The following is an 18,523-nucleotide window of genomic DNA, read 5'->3' on the forward strand; positions in this document are numbered from 1 at the left end:
TCTGGACACTGTCTTATTAACTCTAATTTGATGTAGCTGTTAACATGCGAATATGATGCAAAATGTACATTTACTGATTCCCTGCAGGACTGAGCTAGAATTTACACAGACCCTCTTGACTGTAAATCATTTTCTTGTTTTATATTTTATTATCTTTGTACTTTTAGTAAAATAAAATCCTTACTTTTGTGCCACTCAAGGAGAAACGTCTCCTGCAACTCGGTTTTCTCAGCCACAGAAATGCCCTATCATAGACGGTTTCATTGCTTCTTGGCTGTTACGTAAGACGTATATTGCTGCTGCTGAGGTGCAAGGTAGAGTATTACAACGGTGTTTTGGGACTTCTGAGAAATGAAACTATGTTCTGTCCTACAGTTGTGTTTTTGTGAGTTCTTTCACAGCTCTGCCCTGCGTACGGTGCATCAGCAAAGCAGTGCGTAAGCAGAAGAACCAAGTCACTTACTCCAATTCGAGGGGCCAGCTGTGTGCTAGATAAACCGGCAAGTAAGCAATTTGTTCATTTGCTCGTTTCCGTGTGATAGATATGCACCTTTTGTTAAGACATGCCCCTCTGCACACTCTGCTCTTTTGAAAATCGATGTAAATCTGAGAGCGTGTTAAGTACCCCTGGATTCTTGCTCAGTTTCATTTAAAGTGGTGTTTTTTTTTAATCTTCTTAACAGAACTCTGCCTTCAGGAAGGAGCAAGGGTTCAAAGCCACATTGCAAGTCCTGACCATCTGCCACCTTCTCTTACCATCTGCAGGAAGCTTCCAGCGTCTTCTGGAAAGACAGAAGCGTAAGCACTTTTTTGTCTGAGGTCACTGTTTGGGAAGAAGCACGCAAATACCGTATTCTACAGCAGGATGCATTGGCTAAATCTGGAAGGCGCCGTGTTATTTCTTTATTTATGTCTGACTTTCTTGATATCTTTCTTTTTTTAGCTTTCTTGTTTGCACAAAATAATCAGGCTGCAGCAGCGAAAGTTCTCCAAAGGTCTATTGTTTTTCAAATGCAAACATTTCTGTGAATGAATTACCTTAAAACACTCAAAAACTCACCAAACTTTGCAATGGAATTTAGAAATGGCACGGCCACATGGCTCAACAGCGCCCCCTAGGCTCAGTTTGATTTCCTTTCTGTCTGCTCTGCATGCCGATGCTCAGTTCAAGCTCAAGGTTGAATCTTTGACCTGTGGGAACAGCCTTGTTCTAATCTCACAGCTGATGTTTAGCTGTATTTAAGTATGGACTTTAAAAATAATGAGCAATAATTGTGTTTTCTCCCAATAAAAAGGCAAAAATAATTGTAATGTGATTTTTTTTTAATCTGCTCACAAATAAATTAAATATATATTTTATTGAAGCAAAAATAGAAGAGAACAAATTATTGCAGGTTCAAAATGGGTATCAGATATTTGCCTCAACATAAGAAAGATTTACAGTTTTCTAGCTTTTTGGGTTAAATATTTTTGATTTTGTTTGCCTAGAAAATGTATTTAATCTAATCTAATAAAATTTTATAAAAAAAAAACAACCTTGCAAGTTTATTGAATGGTTGAAAAAAAATAACTTGCATATTTGTTTCTCTACTAACTATTTTATTAAAAATCATAGAAATTGTTTGTTATATTGTCCTTCTACACTGAAAAAAATGATAATTTACACCAGTGATTGTTGCATGCAAACTTCTGAATGTGATTGTTTAACCATAGATGAAGCAATAAAGAGAGAATACTTTGTTGTACTTCACACTTTCAATTTAAGAAGATAGAAATCCAATACGTCCAGAAAAGACAGCAATAAAGAGCAAATTATTTTCAAATGCTTGAGCTTATTTTTTAAGCCCACTGTTCCTCACTTAAATCTGCTTGCCAAAACAAGATTATAGCGGGTGGAGAGGATATAGTCTAATGTTTAACAAGTTTTGCAGATTCTGCCGATACAGCATTTTATTCGGTTTTAGGTCACAAGAGGCTAACGTGTATTTGGGACAAACATTGAGACAGAGACAAAGTGTACCTGAACATGTAGGCGGTTTATCTCAGAGATTGTTTTTTTTTTTTATATATATATATATATAATGTGTTTTCTTAGAGCTTTTCGACCTGGATTAGAATCCATAAAATTCAGACATTATTGGGAAAAACTGAAAGGATTTATTAAATGTACACACTGTAATGCATACAGTGATTTTGGTAACAATAGATGGTTAAATATAGATATTACGGACAGCAGAGTCAATGTTTTAAGTGGTTAACTTGTTGTTTTTGGAGCCCTGCACCTTTTCCCTGAGGAAAACGTAACAAATGTAGAGTGACCTGGGTGACTGCGGTCTACACTGATTGTTTTTGCCTTATATAGCACCAGCTGGAGGAAGAGGAGCCCCTGAGCTCTGTTAGTCATTGGAACAGAGGTGTTTTATTGTTTTGTGAGGCCTGAAGTACAGCCTGCGTACCACGCTGTACATCTGTGGCAGAGGATGCTCTCTGTTTCACTTCTGTATCATTTTTGTAACAGATATAAAAACAGGACAGCCTGTTTTTGGTTTTATTAGAAAGAACAGTCTCCACTGACATCACCAAGCAAAGTCCTCAGTTATGTAGGTTCCTCTGAATTTCAGGCAGACTGTTTTCACCATCTCTGCCTCGATGACGAATAGTAGGGATTTGTCTAAACACCGTTGAATGAGATGCTGTGCCTCCTGCTTCAGTAGAGGACTCCATTATTATGTCTAATGGCTGCCACCACATCAGGAACTTCAGGCGTTGTATTAGTAGGGATGGCTACAGGTGCAGACCCAGGTGAAGGGGCTAAACATTGCTGGGCCAAGCACAACACCCTGTGGTGCTCTTGCATCCAGGATTCTGTTGGGTGATGTGAGGTTTACTACCCTGACATGCGGTGGTGGTTTGCTGTGGAGATAACTCCTGATTCATGAGACGTCGAAACACTTAGTGTCCGACGCTGACGGGTGAGCTAAAGACTTTAAAAAGTATCCTCGTGGGTTTAAAATGTTTTCTCTTCTTTGGAGTTACGCAAGAAGCAAAGTAGCACAAAGGGTAAAAACCCGACGCGTTCATTCATTATGCCCACTGTCAAGAACTCGCGATTAATTCTGCTGTCATCTTATGTAATGCAATTTTTTATTTTGTCCGAGTTGTCTGGCTCAGATTCATTTTCTCCCTTTGTATTTTATAAGAGAATAGAAATAAGACACTTTTTTTTTTCCAGTCGTTGGTTTCACTCGACGCCACATCCATCCCCGTTTTTGAGTTTCTTTCTGACTGTGCTGTATGCAAACAATGCTCAAGGAGTTGGCTCAAAGATACTGTATGTACAGCATCAGGTAACCGGGCGCAGGGTTTAATTACATGCTCCGTGGCCCAGACTGAACCGTTCCTGCACACACTGCCAGATGCCTGGTCCTCATGACAGTGTGTGTGTGTGTGTGTGTGTGTGTGTGTGTGTGTGTGTGTGTGTGTGTGTGTGTGTGTGTGCGTGTGTGACGTTCTCACCCACCATTGTCCTTAGTATTAATGCGAGCTGGACATGTCCTCGTGACATGGCTTGATTCATTTGAGGATGAGACACAGATACTGAATAGTTGATGAGATGGGAGGCGTACAGGGCCGGGGTGAGGAGAGCGAGGAAAAGGAGAGAGGGAGGGACCGAGCAGGAGAGGCGGGAGGATCCACTCCAGCTCCACTCGGCTTCAGCTAGTCCGGGAGGCTGGATGTGAAAAACACCTTGCGACCAAAGTAGGGAGGCTGGGACTGCTGGAGTCAGACGCAGTTCTCCCGAGAAGAAGGAGCAGCTGTGGAGCGAGCCTGTGGTGGGATGGCCCGTGCTTTCGACTGATCGGAGGGAACTGAGGAGTGTCCATGGAGAAATTCAAAGGTCCCACCACGGGATTTACCAAGGCCACCTGTGGATGGAGAGCCCTGCTTCTCCCGCAGCTGAACAGGCAGTCCCTGTACGTGTACGGCAGCGAGGTGGCCGTGGAGAAGGAGTGCAAGCGCCAGCTGGAGAGCGGAGTCTTCGTCATTCACCCCTTCAGCCCCATGAGGTACTTCAGGCACGCAGTGCTGCGACTCGGGACGTCTTTCATTTACCATGCTCAGGATGAAAAGCAGGAACGAGCGACATAGAGGAGATTGTCTAAGTATTAGAAACTATTTTTCATTTCAATCAGGTGAAAAAAAAATTGTTCAAATTAAAACTTGACTGACATTTAAAGTTTCTTTAATGAGATGGCAGGGAAACAGCTGAAGTCACTATGCAAAAAGTCTTTTAATGTACGTTTTTATAGATTTATTTGTAGATTATTTCCATGCGCATGCTTGGTATTATTTTATTTCTTTTATTTATTTCATATTTGGACATATATATATATATATAAATTTATATCGCTTATTGTTATATTTGTATTTACTCATATTTAACACTTTGTATGTCAACAAATGATCAATTTCCACTGGAGGATCAATAAAGTGTGTTCTTTTCTATTCCATTCTGAAGTTGCCCCTCCCCAACCTGCTGCTGAGCACAGCTGACTGACAGGATGCCTCGACTTTTTTTTTTTCCAAGTAATGCTGTTTGAAAATGTTTCAAACATTTGGCGTGAACACTAAACCGGTACCATCCACCACTTGATTCGTTTCTCAGATCCTGTAATAGTGTGAAACTAGTCAGTTTTTTTTTTTTTTTTACCTACAGTATGTTGACACATTTCAGGTGCAAACAAGGCAAAATCTAGACACTACAGGTTCAGTTGTTTTAGTTCCACAATACCAGACTGACTTTTAGGTTGTTACATGTCACTTAATCAGTGGATTCATTATATAGAGGGAATAAAGGAATCAAATTTTTTGTTTCTATCAAGTTTTTGTACTTTATGTTGCTTCCTACGCAGCAATAGTTACCATAATGAATGTGTCAAACATACAGAATGTTACAATGGACTTCAAACTATTTTTTAAAAATTTTGTTTTACACTTCTTTCTTGTTTTTGGAACATTTATTTGTCTCTTTTTTCCTCCTTAAATCTTTGCTGTTAAACTTTCACAGCAAACTGATTAGCAATCCTCCAAAAAAATTTGTAAAAAGAAATCTTATATTGTAAATTTAGAAAAATTTAATTATGTTTATTTAATGACAAAAAAATCTAATTTTAATATTTTTTCATCTAAAAAATGGCACCACGATTAATTGCCCCTATGCCAATCCCCTTACAGTGAACATACTTCAGTTGATTAATGTGTTGACACACAGTGATTGAATCAATATATTTAACCATAATCCCTGAGCTATTAACATATCATGGCAAAAAAAATAATTTCTCTTAGAAATTGCTCAAAATGGGATGTTTTCTTTTCAGATCAGAAAATTACCACAGGGAAAGCAGCTGCTCGACTAATCAAGACTAGACAGAGATAAAAAAGGTTTGAAGCAACTGGAGCGCTGACAAAACAAGGCTGGAGAAATTTACCTTAAAACCCCACAGAGTGAGAAAAACTGGTGATGGAGGTCACTGTAGGAGAACCGCAGCTAATAACTGTAAGGTTATGTCACTGCAATAAAACAACACTGAGAACCAATGCTTCTGGATGGGGGTCCACAGTTCATTTTCTCTGCACTGCATATGTGAAGTCAGACAAGACAGAAACAGATAAAAAGAGATCCCTAAAATAAAACATAACAAAAACCTGAACCTTTTTCTTATGTTGATACAGAAATATTAGAAAACAGGAAACGCGTTTTTTTTGTTGTTTGTTTGTTTGTTTGTTTTAGATCTATAGGTTGTTATTAGTCTGTAAACAAAGCAAAAGCAGAGAGAGAACAAAACCTCTGGGATCAGAGAGCGGAGTAATTGGAGCCAGGCAATTTAAGCCCGGCTGACGGGATGTGCAGTTACATTATCACAGTGTTTAGGGCGCACAATGCGGCTTGTCTTACCAACTTCAGCATCAGAGTTTAGCTTAAGCTCCTTGAAAGTTTCAAGACTCAGAAAGACAAATAAATAAAATAAAAATAATTAGTTTTTTCTTTAACTTCCGCATCTGCCCTCCTGTAGGAGTTACTACATCATGGTCATGATGGCCATCACCTTCCTGAACCTGATCGGGATTCCCATGGAGATCGCCTTCCTGGACGGCGACAGCGGGCTGGCGTGGGAGAGCTTCAACGTGTTCTCGGACACGCTGTTTCTGCTGGATGTGGTCCTGAACTTCCGGATGGGCATCATAACGGAGGACGCCGAGGTGAGAGCGGCCGCCCGCTCTATTTTCAGACACAATCTGGACGGAGAGATAATCCCCTCACCGACGGGCTCATGCAATCCATCCCCGTCCCATCTGTAATCCACTCAATACACGAAAGGCTAGATTAACCGCCCATCCTGAGATACGGGCAACATTGGCACCTGCTGCGCGGTTTTATAACGGGGGATTATAATGAGCGTATAACGTTTCCAATTAAGCGTCCTTCTGTCAATATCCCGTTTGTTTTCCCCGAATCACGGAGTTCTTGCTAATCACGAATGGTGCGTCTGTGATGTTTTTCAACACAAACATCTGGATTTGCATCTGGATTACCTTTTTTTTTTAAGTCCATTTCTGCGAACTTCTGACATTCATGCAAGTCTTCTGTATGAATCATACATACAAATCCGATCCAGCATGACGGTTTATTTTCAAAGTACTCCCTAAATATCGGATCAGACGGAGTGTTAACACTCTAAATCGGTTCATGGCACAGGCTCACATCCGGTCTCCATCCTCTCTTTCAGGAAGCTATTCTGGATATCAAAAAAATCAGAGTCAGCTACCTGAGGACATGGTTCATCCCGGACGTCATAGCAGCTTTCCCCATCGGATACATCCTGCTGTTTGCGGTAATGGGACTTTGAGGTGCCTGAGATCTACAGCAAAAACAAACAAACAAAAAAAGAACCCTCACCTTGTTTCCGTTTCTAGGACCTACATTACCACAACGATGACAACCCATCCAAGGCCAACAAGATGATGAGGATACTGATGTTCGTGCGGATCCTCAGCTTGATCCGGCTGGCTCGAGTGTCCAGACTGGTCAGGTTCTTCAACGAAGTTGAGAAAGTAAGTTCAACAACTATCTCTTTGTCTCAATTCAGGGTGGCCCTAAAATATTTGGAAGTATTTTTGCTGTGTTCTGCAAACAGTATAAATAAAGGTTTTCATAAGTCTCTAATTGTGCTCATTATGTTCATTGCAGAAGAATCTAGTTTAGGTTTTTCTGTTCTAGCAACGAGCTGGAAATGATCCAAGGCAGACCAGATCTATAGACTCATAGTCAAACAGTTCATTCAGACATATTCAAACTCAAAATCTGATTTTGAATTTGATTAGCCATGGTGGAAAGTCGTGTGTTGTATGTATGGTGATTGTACTGCTCCTGCTACGATAAGCGATTGAAAACTTGTTGAAGGAGAAGGTGTCAAAAGACGTTGTATTTCCTTCTCTATGCCGATTCCTTAAGAGATGGCATTTTGGTTGGTGAGCTTTGTTGGCAATATCAACAATCGACCGACTGTTTCTGCCGTTTGTTTTTTGTATGCTATTATCTAGAAAGCTGAGGCTCATTTCTTTTGTTTGTCAGTCAGTTTTTTCTGCTGTTAATAAAGTGTCTTTTCAGGACACCTACATTCCCTGAGTCCATGAAGTATTTCTTACCATTTCTCTTAATCTTTTCATCTGACTGAATATCTGGTTTCTTTAGCCTCTTGTCTGTAGACCTGGCTTTAACCAGTTCTTCCTCGGTCGGTCCCAGCCAGATTCTTCTCCATTTACAGACACCATGAAATTCTTACCTGGTTTTTGAAACCACCTCAGGGGTTGTACAAGCCAGATCTAGCCAGATATTGTGGGGAAGCAATTATATTTTTATAACTGACACTGTCAGGTGTTGTAAGGTTACAATAAACTTCAATGGTCCCGTGTTATTTTATTGAAGAACATTATTGAACAGTACTAGTGAAACAATAAAAACTTTTTTTAACTGTACTTGATGTAGCGCTCACCACTGCATTTAAATGAAATTGAACATTTAGAGATTGATTTAGTAGATTGCTGTCCAATCTACTAAATTAACTAAATTAAACAAAAAAAATATTTTTCTTTAGTTTTTCATTTTTCACATTTTAAATACAAACAAAACTGTCAGAACAGGTCTAACTACACACCCGCTTTGGGTCTCTTACCAAATAATAATGTGCACAGCAGTGTTTTCCTTTTAAAAAAATCACAAGGCTTGAAGTCAGTTCACAACAAACTAAACAACTTAAACCACCGATAAATTGTCCTGAGTTTTAGGTTTCCTTGTAATGCATAGGAAAGCCACATGAAGCAGTTTTGTGGCTATTTAAATGTAAATAAGCTTGGTGGATGAGATCGGTTACACATGGCCAATTGCCGGTCACCCGAACAATCGGTGCATTAATTATCATTTTACCAAGCAGTGTTTCTATTAAATAAGCACATTAAATGGAGCCAGATTGACAAGCTGAATATTGGAGAGGCATCCATTTGGCCCTGTAGGTTTATGTCTGTTTGAACCGTTTTCCTGACTGATGAGGATCATTACTTATTTAGGTGTAAATTAAGTTGTTAGGGTAATCTGACTAAACTGTTGGTTTGTTTGCAGTCCGGGTGATCGTCTGACCACTCCCGTTTCTTACTCTGCCTTATTCAGTCGTACAGCTGTCATTTGATTGAACTGCTGACCAAAGCAGTGAAACCAGAACTCGTACTAACCCAGAAGGAAATGTAATTCTAATGCTCATTTGATGAATTCTTTAAAGTGGAGTTCAAGTTTTTAACCCCAATTTTTTTTGGGTCCTTCTTGAACACCATGCTTTTCCCTGTGTTCGCCGTTGCCATGCAGATTATTGGCTAAAACACATGTGTTTGTGTCGTGTCTTCTCGGCAGGTGTCAAATGCAAACCTGGAGGTAGTTCGGCTCTTCTTCCGCATCTTGTCTCTCTTCATGATGATTTTTTTGCTGTGTCACTGGAACGGCTGCATCCAGTACTTCGTCCCCATGCTGGAGGAGTTTCCCACCGACTGCTGGGTTCGGAAGGAAAACCTGATGGTAACCAAACCTTTCCCCAAATGTACAGACAGAACAGGGTGACGGATTTATTAAATTAGAGGGACAGTTCTGTGGATTCTTGGTGACTTGGTGGTTTGGCTAACGGGTTACAATACATCAACGTCGCCTTATTTCTTTCAGAACTCCACAGTCATCGTTAAATACTCTTGGGGAGTTTTCCGAGCTCTCTCCCAGATGATTGCTCTCTCTTACGGATCCATGGATGCTCCAACAAGTCAGGCACTCCCTTCTTCTTCAGGCATCTCACACTTTAAAAAAAAACAAACACATTAGTACCCAAAGGTTCTCACTAGTTCTTTTGCTGTCCAGATTACATAGAGATGTGGATCGTCATGGTCAGCATGGTGTCTGGCTGCATGATGTACACCATCCTCGTAGCCAACGCTACAACCATGATCGCCAACCTTGACCCAGCAGCCAAGGAATACAAGAGCAAGGTCCTTATACTAGCCTTCAGCGAGTAAAGTTGCTGGCTCTCCTTTATTGTACCGTGTTTTTTTTTGTGATGAGTATATATGTTATTACCGAAACCTTGTAATATATGTTATTATGGAAACCTAATAAATAACTAGTCCCTGGTTATTGGAGTATTTATCTAGCAAACAAAATAATTAGACATTTTTATCAGCAAATACATTTATGACTGTGGAACCTAAACACATGTTCCATAATTCAATTCAGTTCAAACTGCATTCATAGACTATAAGTCCATAGGTACACAGATTAAAAACAAAACAACACAACTTACAGACCACAATAAAATCATAAATGTATATTTAAAGAATATAATATAAATAAAATCCACAATGACTTTAATAGGAATCAGTTTGCTCACAGACACTTATACCAGAGCAGACTGAATGAGAAGCGGGAGTTACTCATTGTCGGATTTGTGAGTGCTAAAATAATTCTGCTACCCAAACCATTCAGTCGCTCTTCAAAAGTGAACATCGACATGTTTAACAAGCTTACACAGTGCAAATGTTTTCACAGCATGTTTGTTAGCACTAAAAGAGCCACGTTTAGCCAATTCTGCAGGTTCTGTGGATAAAATTGTTAAAATGGTGATAATCAAACCGCAGTTGTTGTTAAACACTCTCTCCTTCATTTGGCTCAGACATACAAAAAAATGTTTTCAGCATGCTGGACCGTTACAGAAAAAAGGTTCATACTTTTAAGCTTTTTAGATTTCCTAGTTCTAATATATGAATCTTGGAGTCCTTTAAGCATTATGCTATGGAATTACATACTTTATAACTGCTGGGTTTTTTTTCCCCACAGATGAGTCGCTTGGAGCATTATATGGCCTTCATGAAGCTTCCACCAGAGTTGCAGCTTCGCATCAGCAACTACTACCAAGCTCGCTACGGAGGGAAATGGTTCGACGAGAAATACATAATGGACACGATATCATCATCCCTCAAAGAGGTAAACCTCATCAATACACAACTATCCCTAAGCACACTGGGATACATTTTGACACTTTTGCTAAGTTGTTGTAATGAAATTTAAAAAAAAAAGCAATGTTTAGCCTGGTGGGACACAAGTAAAGCCTGGTGGCCCGCCAGGCTTATAATATACTAGGGGAAACCCTGAGTCTACATATACTAATTGTCTAACTTTGTGTTTGGATCTTTACATTCCTAATGAACCGCAACATGGGTAATGAATTTTTTTCTTTTCTTTCCCAGCAAGTCTTGATGGTGATGTGCAGCCAGCTGCTGAAGAAAGTACCGATGTTTCAGAACAGAGACGAAAACTTCATCAACGACGTCCTCCTCAAGCTACATTACGAGGTTTTCCAGGAGGGAGACGTCATCGTCCGCCAGAATGTCCCGGGCGATCGTATGTTCTTCATCGATCACGGAGAGGCCGTGATGGAGACCGAGTCGTACGAGAGGGAGCTCTGCGACGGAGACTTTTTTGGAGGTATGCTTCGATTTGTTCCACATCTCTGGTTACATTCGGAGAACTTCAAATTATATATTTAGTCATTTTTAAAATAGGATTTGACCTTTCCCTCGTTGTCATCACTATTAACTCATCACAGCAATTTTTCAGTGTCTTTATTTATGTTGCTAATTGCACTGACTGAACAAATTCAAGTTGTATTGTTTTTACATGCTTGACCAAGCCTGTGTTTGCCATCGGTGTATCTAAGTGTGTTGTACTGGTGCAGGGTTATCACATACATTTGTAGTTCTGTATTTATGTCTGTGTTTTAAAGAATTTATGTTTTAAGTAAATTCAGAAAAGATTTTCTGTATTGGATCGGCCGATACTAATCCTCAGATATCTTTATATCAGAAGTAAAAAAAAAAGTGGATCAGTGCATCCCTACTAATTAGGTGGCTTATGAAAACAGATTGTATTTCATTTAAGGTTATCAGAGTAAACGGGGTTAAATCTGATTTCATGGTTATATAGCAAAATAGGACATTTTTCAAGGCGTTTTAAATGTATTGCTTTCCAATTTCATTTTGATCGTAACACTGTGACATTTAATAGTACCTAAAAACCAATTAAATTATTTCTTTGTTGCTTTTTTTGGCACTTTTGTGACTGTATTTTGGCAGAACCGCAGTTGAGTTACTGTCACAGGGCGTTCTGTCTTTACAAAATGTGTTTCTGAGCATGACAAATGCGTTTTTGAAAATGCCAGTTGGTCCTTGTATTTATGTTCGGCTTTGGCAGTTCCAAGCTTCGCTTTGAAACCTCCTCCTTTTTCCATTTGGCAGCTTGATCACATATAGTGACTTTTTTTCTTCTTCTTCTTCCTTCGTTCCTTTCCTCCCTCCCTCCTCTGTACTTTAAATCATTTGCTTAATTCAGTGGCTTTTTAGGCTGGAACCCGCCCCAGTCCGGTTGGCACCGGAGCCCGTCGGAGCTAACGGCTAACGTCTGTTCGTTTTAATTTCAGATTAACCGTTAGGGCTCTCCCGCTCCCTCAGTCATTAAGGCTCGCGCGCTCATTAGCCTTACGTTTTTCCCGCCTTGTGTCCGCAGAGACGTGCGTGCTGACCAAAGGCAAGCATCTGGCCACGGTGAAGGCGCTGACCGACTGCCAGTGCTTCTCCTTGTCCTGGGACGACTGTCAGGAGGCGCTTCGGGGCTTCCCGGACATCAAGAAGGACCTAGAAAAGATGGTCCTCGTTAACGCCGACGGCGGAGTTGTGTAAGATACAAAAACAAGAAAAAAAAAAAAGTATGAACTGTTTTTCTGCGAAGGAATCCGAATCTAACCCTATGCACTTTAGCATTTGGATGGCTAAAGGAGAGCCAGTGAAGAGTTTTTTTGCACATTAATAAAAGTTGAGCACCTTTTAAATGCTACAAGACTATGTAGAGTTTTTGCCTTCTCATCCCCTATTTATCTACACCAAACAAAGACCTCAATATATAGGGCATTTGGGGTGTTTTGCCTTTTTTTTTATTATTTTTGCTGAACTATTCCTGTTTATTGCAAAAACAAAATTCGTAGAAACTTATTCTCTCCTGTCAAGTTTTGGAGCTTAAACTTCTGGCAAATGGGAAAAGGGAAAGGAGAAAAGGAGAAAAAAGTAGCTGGAGATAGACACCAGCACCTCCCGACCCCACTGAGGGACAAGGGTGTACAGAAAATGGATGGATAGCTGGATACTAAAAAGAGAAAAAAAGTATTCATTTCATAACCGTGGATGTATCATATGGGTGGTGAACAACAAGCACAGTGCAGGTCAGAGGTTCACATATGCTTATTATGAGTATAAATTTTATATCCATTTTTTCTTTTTTTATTTCACTTCTGTATTTCATTCCCAGTTCGTGTAACAACTGAAAGAAATCAAGAATGAAAAGGAGGAGGGCATAGTATAAACTTATAATATTTCTGCAGATTCACATAAAGAGAAAATTAGCTATTCAACTCAGACAATAATTCATATACACACAAAAAGTACACAAGAAAACATCAAGTTATTCAGTGGCATATTGCTTCATCATAATGAATTTTTTCAGATGTCTTTTAAGAGCAGAAAGAGATTTACATTTAGTGTTAATTTCACCTCACTGACAAGATTGTTCACAACTTTAATTGGAACAAAATCTTTCCATCTTTGCCGTTCTGAATACATTTTTTTTAAAATCTCAGTTCCTCTTAAGTTGTATTTGCTTTCCCTCTATTGATTCGTGAAATGTCATTCCGGTTTTTTAAATTGTTTTACGTTATTATTATATATCATATTGTCACCTTCCTAAAATTATAAGTCATTTTTCGCTGAATCTTATTTTTATTTTGTTGTTTGGCAAGAAACAAAACAATGCATGTAATTACCATGCAGTTTAAAGACCTGATTGCGCTAACATTGGGTTTAAAGTTGTTTTAGTGAGTTGCAGGGAAACCACACTCTTCTTGTACCCATAAGCGAAGCTCTGGCTTAATTCAGCCCTTATATTTTCACAGCTCCTCTCGGCGGACATGGAGCAGCTCGTTTTGTTATTTATGTACATTATTACATAAGTAGATGTATATATTTTTTTTATTTTTGCTCAGTTTTTACCTACTAATATGCTTTTTTTTTTTTTTTTACTTTTATATGGCTTGAAATACAGCAATAAACTAAACTAAGTCAACATGGACAACATGTGAGGAACAGCCAAGAGTTTAACTCGTTTAAAAAAGTGTATTTAAAATCCAGCTACTCATTTAAATATACCAGTTACATTGACTGTCATATCCAGAATTATCCCAGGACCTTGCTGATACAACAAAAAGTGTGGTTTCTTGGCAACTGATGTTAAAAAGTTGCATAAAATCCAGACTAAGTCTTGTTTTTAGAATCCATTAACATTATCGCCGCCTGGGAAAAATGAGAACAGTTCAAATGCATTACTAAATATTGAAAATGAACATGGCATTCCTGCTAATGACTGGCATACAGGTTTAATGTTTTCACCTAGCAACAGTCACACAGTGACCGCTGAGGGTTTCGTTTGATGTCAGATTGTAATTTATTTATTTTTTCCAACATACATCTAAGCTGTCGCTTTACCCAAACCCCAGTAAAGTCAATGTTGTATCTTATTACAGACGCCAAACAGCAAAGTGAGAACAAAAATATTGAGAAATCAATGGGCTCCCCACATGAGACTGGAAGTGTCCATGTTCAAGGTGAAGCAAAGCGAACAAACAATCAGCGCCTGCCCTGCAGAACAAAGCACTGCGGAGACCTTCACGCTGAAGGTCAGTTTACAGTCCAAAAGACCCAAACTGGAGCTGGAACCTGTTTACTGTTAACAACAACAACAAAAAAAACAGCTAAGGTGGTCGGTAGATTTTTTTTTTTTAGCCACTGTCTCCCTTGACGGTGTTTGCACTCTGCCATGTTGTTGAACCACTTCTGGGGAATAGTTTGACCGGAGCACATCCATGGTTTCCATGCATATTTAATGAACGCCATCTCATGTAGATAAAGTAGGTGTGGATCATATCTAAGCCACGTCTGACTTTTTACCTCCATTTATTCTCTTTAACCTCATTAGCAGTAGACGACTACCTGGTCTGTTTGTCCTTTCCTCTTTTTTCTTTGTAAAAAAGTGGCCTTAACTTTACGAACGAATATTACTACAGTAGAGCTGGGGTTGATTATGCATATCTTGGTCTCCTTCATATTAGCCGTAGGTCTGCTGACTTCTCTCCTTCCTCCAGATATGATCTGTATTTACCTCAACGTCGGGGCTAAGATGGAGATCCAAGGCTAACTACCATAAGTGCACAGGATATAACAGTCCGGATGCCTCTTAGAATGGATGTAATATTTTTGGAATTTGTAATTACTCCTTTAATTTATGTAAACTGTTTTATTTTGTCTGAACTAAAGAGCAATAAAGTGAACCTATCTGAACTCTAAATGGAGCTCTCTGTTTTCTCATGCTTGTCTGTTTATTCGTGTAGCTTTGCACGAATTTCTGTGGCTCCTCTTCAGCTGTTTTCCATGTTTTTACCATGTCACAACCACAGACATTGATGTTTTTTGTTGGGTTTTTTATGTGACAGACTAAAATAAAGTAGCACATGATTCAGAAGTGGAAGATGGTACGTGGTTTTCCACATTTTCTGTAATTTCAGCTCCTTGAATCGACATTGTGTGCAGTCGCAGTCACTTTACCGGACTATCCTGAAATACTTGTCATTATTCTTTCTAAATACTCCTGCATTTAAAATAAATGGAATATTGTGTGATAGATGCAATATTATTGGTCCTACCACACTTCTTCCTTCCACTCAGTTTCCTGTTAGTATGCGTCAGCGTTGACATTTGTGTCTTGTGTGTAAAAGTTTCATGATCCGTTTCATGACTTTCCATTAAGGTTCTTTCTCACAGCATTCTCAATTTGAGACGCAAAATGTGGGGGTTTTCGTTATCTATAGACCTTAATCATCACAAGTACAACAAACAAAGCCTTGGACTATCTATGTGTGATAGGAGTACTACACTGAAAAGACACAAAACCTTACCAAGTATTTTTCATCTAGTTTCTACTGCAAATATCCTAGTATTTTTCAGTCATTTTCAGCAACATAGAGAAGCTAGTTTTAAGTCAATAATTCCTTAATATTGATGAAAAAGTTCCAAATTATTTTGCTTAAAACATGAGCAAATCGTCCTGTTAGAGCTGAAATATTCTGCCAGTGGAATTAGCATTTTTCACCAATACTGACTTGAAACAAGCTCCTATATCTTAATGAGAAGTTACTTGTAAGTCAGTTTTGTCCTATTTCAAGTGGACTAAGATGCTTGCACTGGAAACTAGACCAAAATTACTTGGTAAGATTTTGTGTTTTTGCGACATTCAAACTGGACAGAGAGAATCTATGGACGGTGATTTTAAAGGATTTCTACAGATTCTAAGTTGAACTTATAGGCTTTTGTAACATGTCTGTCGTTGCATTGGTTGGTAGTTTAGGCTCATTGTCTCCGTCCCCGTCTCCAGCTTTCCTGCTTAAGAAAATAGCACGATGCTCACAGTGCGTGATGGTTTGTTATTGACATACATTTTCTTTTTAAATTACGTATGTTCATGTATGCAGACGACATCAAGTCCCTCAAAAGAGCAGCACACAACCAAACCATTCCTTCTTCCCTAATTTCAGTCCGATTTTCTGCCTCATTCAGCATTAACGCTAATCCATCAACTTTGGCTCTCTCCGTCCTAAGCCCCTTATTAAAAGCACTCTGGACTCATTTCAGTTTGGGGGTTTAGAAATGTTTCTTAGCAGCAGTGAATGAAAACAAATGATCTAAAAAAAAAAAAGGAAATTCAATAGTGGGGTCTCTGGTGGTATGCGTTGAAAACCAGTCCATCTGTCATTGTGCGGTTCCCCCTTAGCGACACACGCAGACCCAGCCTAATGCGAGCGGTCACTTCAGAGGAAACTGACCTCAGTAATCACTCGTTTCTTACATAATAGCATCACTTGTGTGGTTATTTTTATGCCTTGACCTGCGTTGAACTAGGATTTACAGTGTAAATTACATTCAGGATTTTAATATCGTTGTATTTTTTGGTTTGGTATTGGTGTCATTCAGCCATTGGCTCATTAATTTCACTCTTTTTTTTCTTTTTTTTTTGTTGGGGAAGGAAAACACTTTTTTTTTCTTCCCCTCAGCTGGCAAAATATTTTTGCCAGCTCAGCTTCTTGCAAGGTTGATGCACAGATGATCTAAATATTCCTTTTATTTTCACTCTGAGGACACGGATGCAGCGAGCTCCTTTCCCCAGAGGACCCAAATGTTTTCTGTCACATTTATCTTTTTGGTCTGGAAACCGGAGGTTTTCTCTTGAACAGCTGTGTTCCTCATTGTTCCTCTGATAGACCCGTTTGGGTTGAGGAGGATAGTGTCAAAGACGGTCCTTGCTTCTTCAAGTTATTAAGATTCAGCCTCAATGTAAATATTTTCTTCATGTTTAAAATGAATTTAAAGATGTGTAGTAATGCGTAAACAGATACAGAGACTTTCATTTCCTTCCTACAAAACTGTTTGAATCGACAGCCTCCAAAACAAGACGCCATTACGACCTTTAACCTCTGACGAATAACTCGTGTTTTTTGAAAGTGAATCATCAGTAACACCTTAGTCAATTTGCAGATATCGGATCTCGGTAAGTTTATTGAAAAGTAAATAAGTACTTATAGAGTCGGGATGCTAACCAGCGGCTTCCAAGATGGCCGCTTTGACAAAATGTCGTGTCAAATTCTGTTGCTCATATGAGCATCACAGAAATAAGAGTAGTGCTTCTTCAGCATATTTTTACTCAAGTAAAAGTAAAAAACGGTGACTCAAAAGTAAGGAAATGTTTGGTTGAAAAGGCTACCCAGGCACTGGGTGACTGACCAAAACAGTCATTTGATATTTAAAACTTGAATCTGTAGACAGAAATATAAAGTCATGTGGAAACTTTGGTATTTTAAAGACCAAAATGGAAATTATTCAAATAAATAATAATTATGAGACAAAAGTAACATTCTTCTATATGTAAAACTTTAGCAAAAGCTGCAGGTGTGTATGTCTGTGAATTTTTGGTTAAAACAAGCTTGCTCTTCATTCATGAAGTTACTCACAGTGGGTAGAGAATCCAGAAGCTTTTCTCAAGTGAGAGTAGCGGTTCTTCATAATAAAGCTCTCAAGTAAAAGTAGAAAGTACAACATATCAAAAATATTCCTAAAAGTCTCCCACACCCCTCCTAAAAAGTCTCTCAGTATCTGAATAAATGCAACTAGCCACTACCCAACTCTGAACCTGCATGGGTCACCTTTTTTTGTTTTTATTTTTATTTTTAATACAAGTTCTAAAAACAATGTGTGTATGAGACAAAGTGCGTGTGTGCCGATAAAGTTTTTAAATCTCTGTGCCGCCCTAAGGTTGATTCCCTCAAAGTGATGACTAGTAAAATCCGACACAATTAAATTTTAACGATGCCTGCTGGGAAACCTGGAGACCGCACGCCTCCAATTGTCCACCCAGTGTTTGGGCTTGCAGCTGTGTCCAACCTTGCTCTGTCACCAATCAGAGGAACATAGAGGGCGTTTGGCTGCCTTTCCTGCCAGCAGTCCTCTACGTACAGCAGGAACATTTTGGTACGACACCTGAAACAAGTAGAGCAAAACAGTTTTCTACTACTAGGTAGAAAACTGCTAAGTTTTCTACTTAACATAAATAAATAAATAAATAAAATAACAGGTTTTATATGTGACATGTAAGATGTCCAGCTATGTATTTGTTTTTCATTTTAAAAAATTGCCTGAGTAGCATGGGCTTCTACTGAAGAAAGTAAAGAAAAAGAAAAAAAAACGTATTTGGTTTGGACATCACAATATATATACTGGTAATGCTGGT

At 39.0% G+C, this 18,523-nt stretch overlaps 1 protein-coding gene across 2 annotated transcripts in view; it reads left to right on the forward strand.

Moving 5' to 3' along the window:
• Positions 1-15,034, forward strand: part of hcn5 (hyperpolarization activated cyclic nucleotide-gated potassium channel 5) — a 24,635-nt gene extending 9,601 nt beyond the window's left edge. Inside the window, exons 2-13 of one of the 2 annotated variants that reach the window (XM_015018811.1) lie at positions 201-314; positions 402-504; positions 684-798; positions 6,075-6,261; positions 6,789-6,893; positions 6,976-7,113; positions 8,963-9,124; positions 9,266-9,359; positions 9,455-9,582; positions 10,427-10,573; positions 10,837-11,074; positions 12,152-15,034. In XM_015018811.1, coding sequence (XP_014874297.1) covers positions 6,088-6,261; positions 6,789-6,893; positions 6,976-7,113; positions 8,963-9,124; positions 9,266-9,359; positions 9,455-9,582; positions 10,427-10,573; positions 10,837-11,074; positions 12,152-12,324 — 1,359 coding nt within the window. In that variant the 5' untranslated portion in view covers positions 201-314; positions 402-504; positions 684-798; positions 6,075-6,087 and the 3' untranslated portion in view covers positions 12,325-15,034. Of the gene's footprint in view, positions 1-200; positions 315-401; positions 505-683; positions 799-3,502; positions 4,068-6,074; positions 6,262-6,788; positions 6,894-6,975; positions 7,114-8,962; positions 9,125-9,265; positions 9,360-9,454; positions 9,583-10,426; positions 10,574-10,836; positions 11,075-12,151 lie in introns of those variants that run through there. The other variant, XM_015018809.1, reaches the window with a different exon arrangement.
• The last annotated feature ends 3,489 nt before the right edge of the window (positions 15,035-18,523 follow it).

Source organism: Poecilia latipinna, unplaced genomic scaffold (assembly GCF_001443285.1).
Source record: "Poecilia latipinna isolate Pla-1442-1.1 unplaced genomic scaffold, P_latipinna-1.0 Scaffold2324, whole genome shotgun sequence".
Classification (NCBI taxonomy): Eukaryota; Metazoa; Chordata; class Actinopteri; order Cyprinodontiformes; family Poeciliidae; genus Poecilia; species Poecilia latipinna.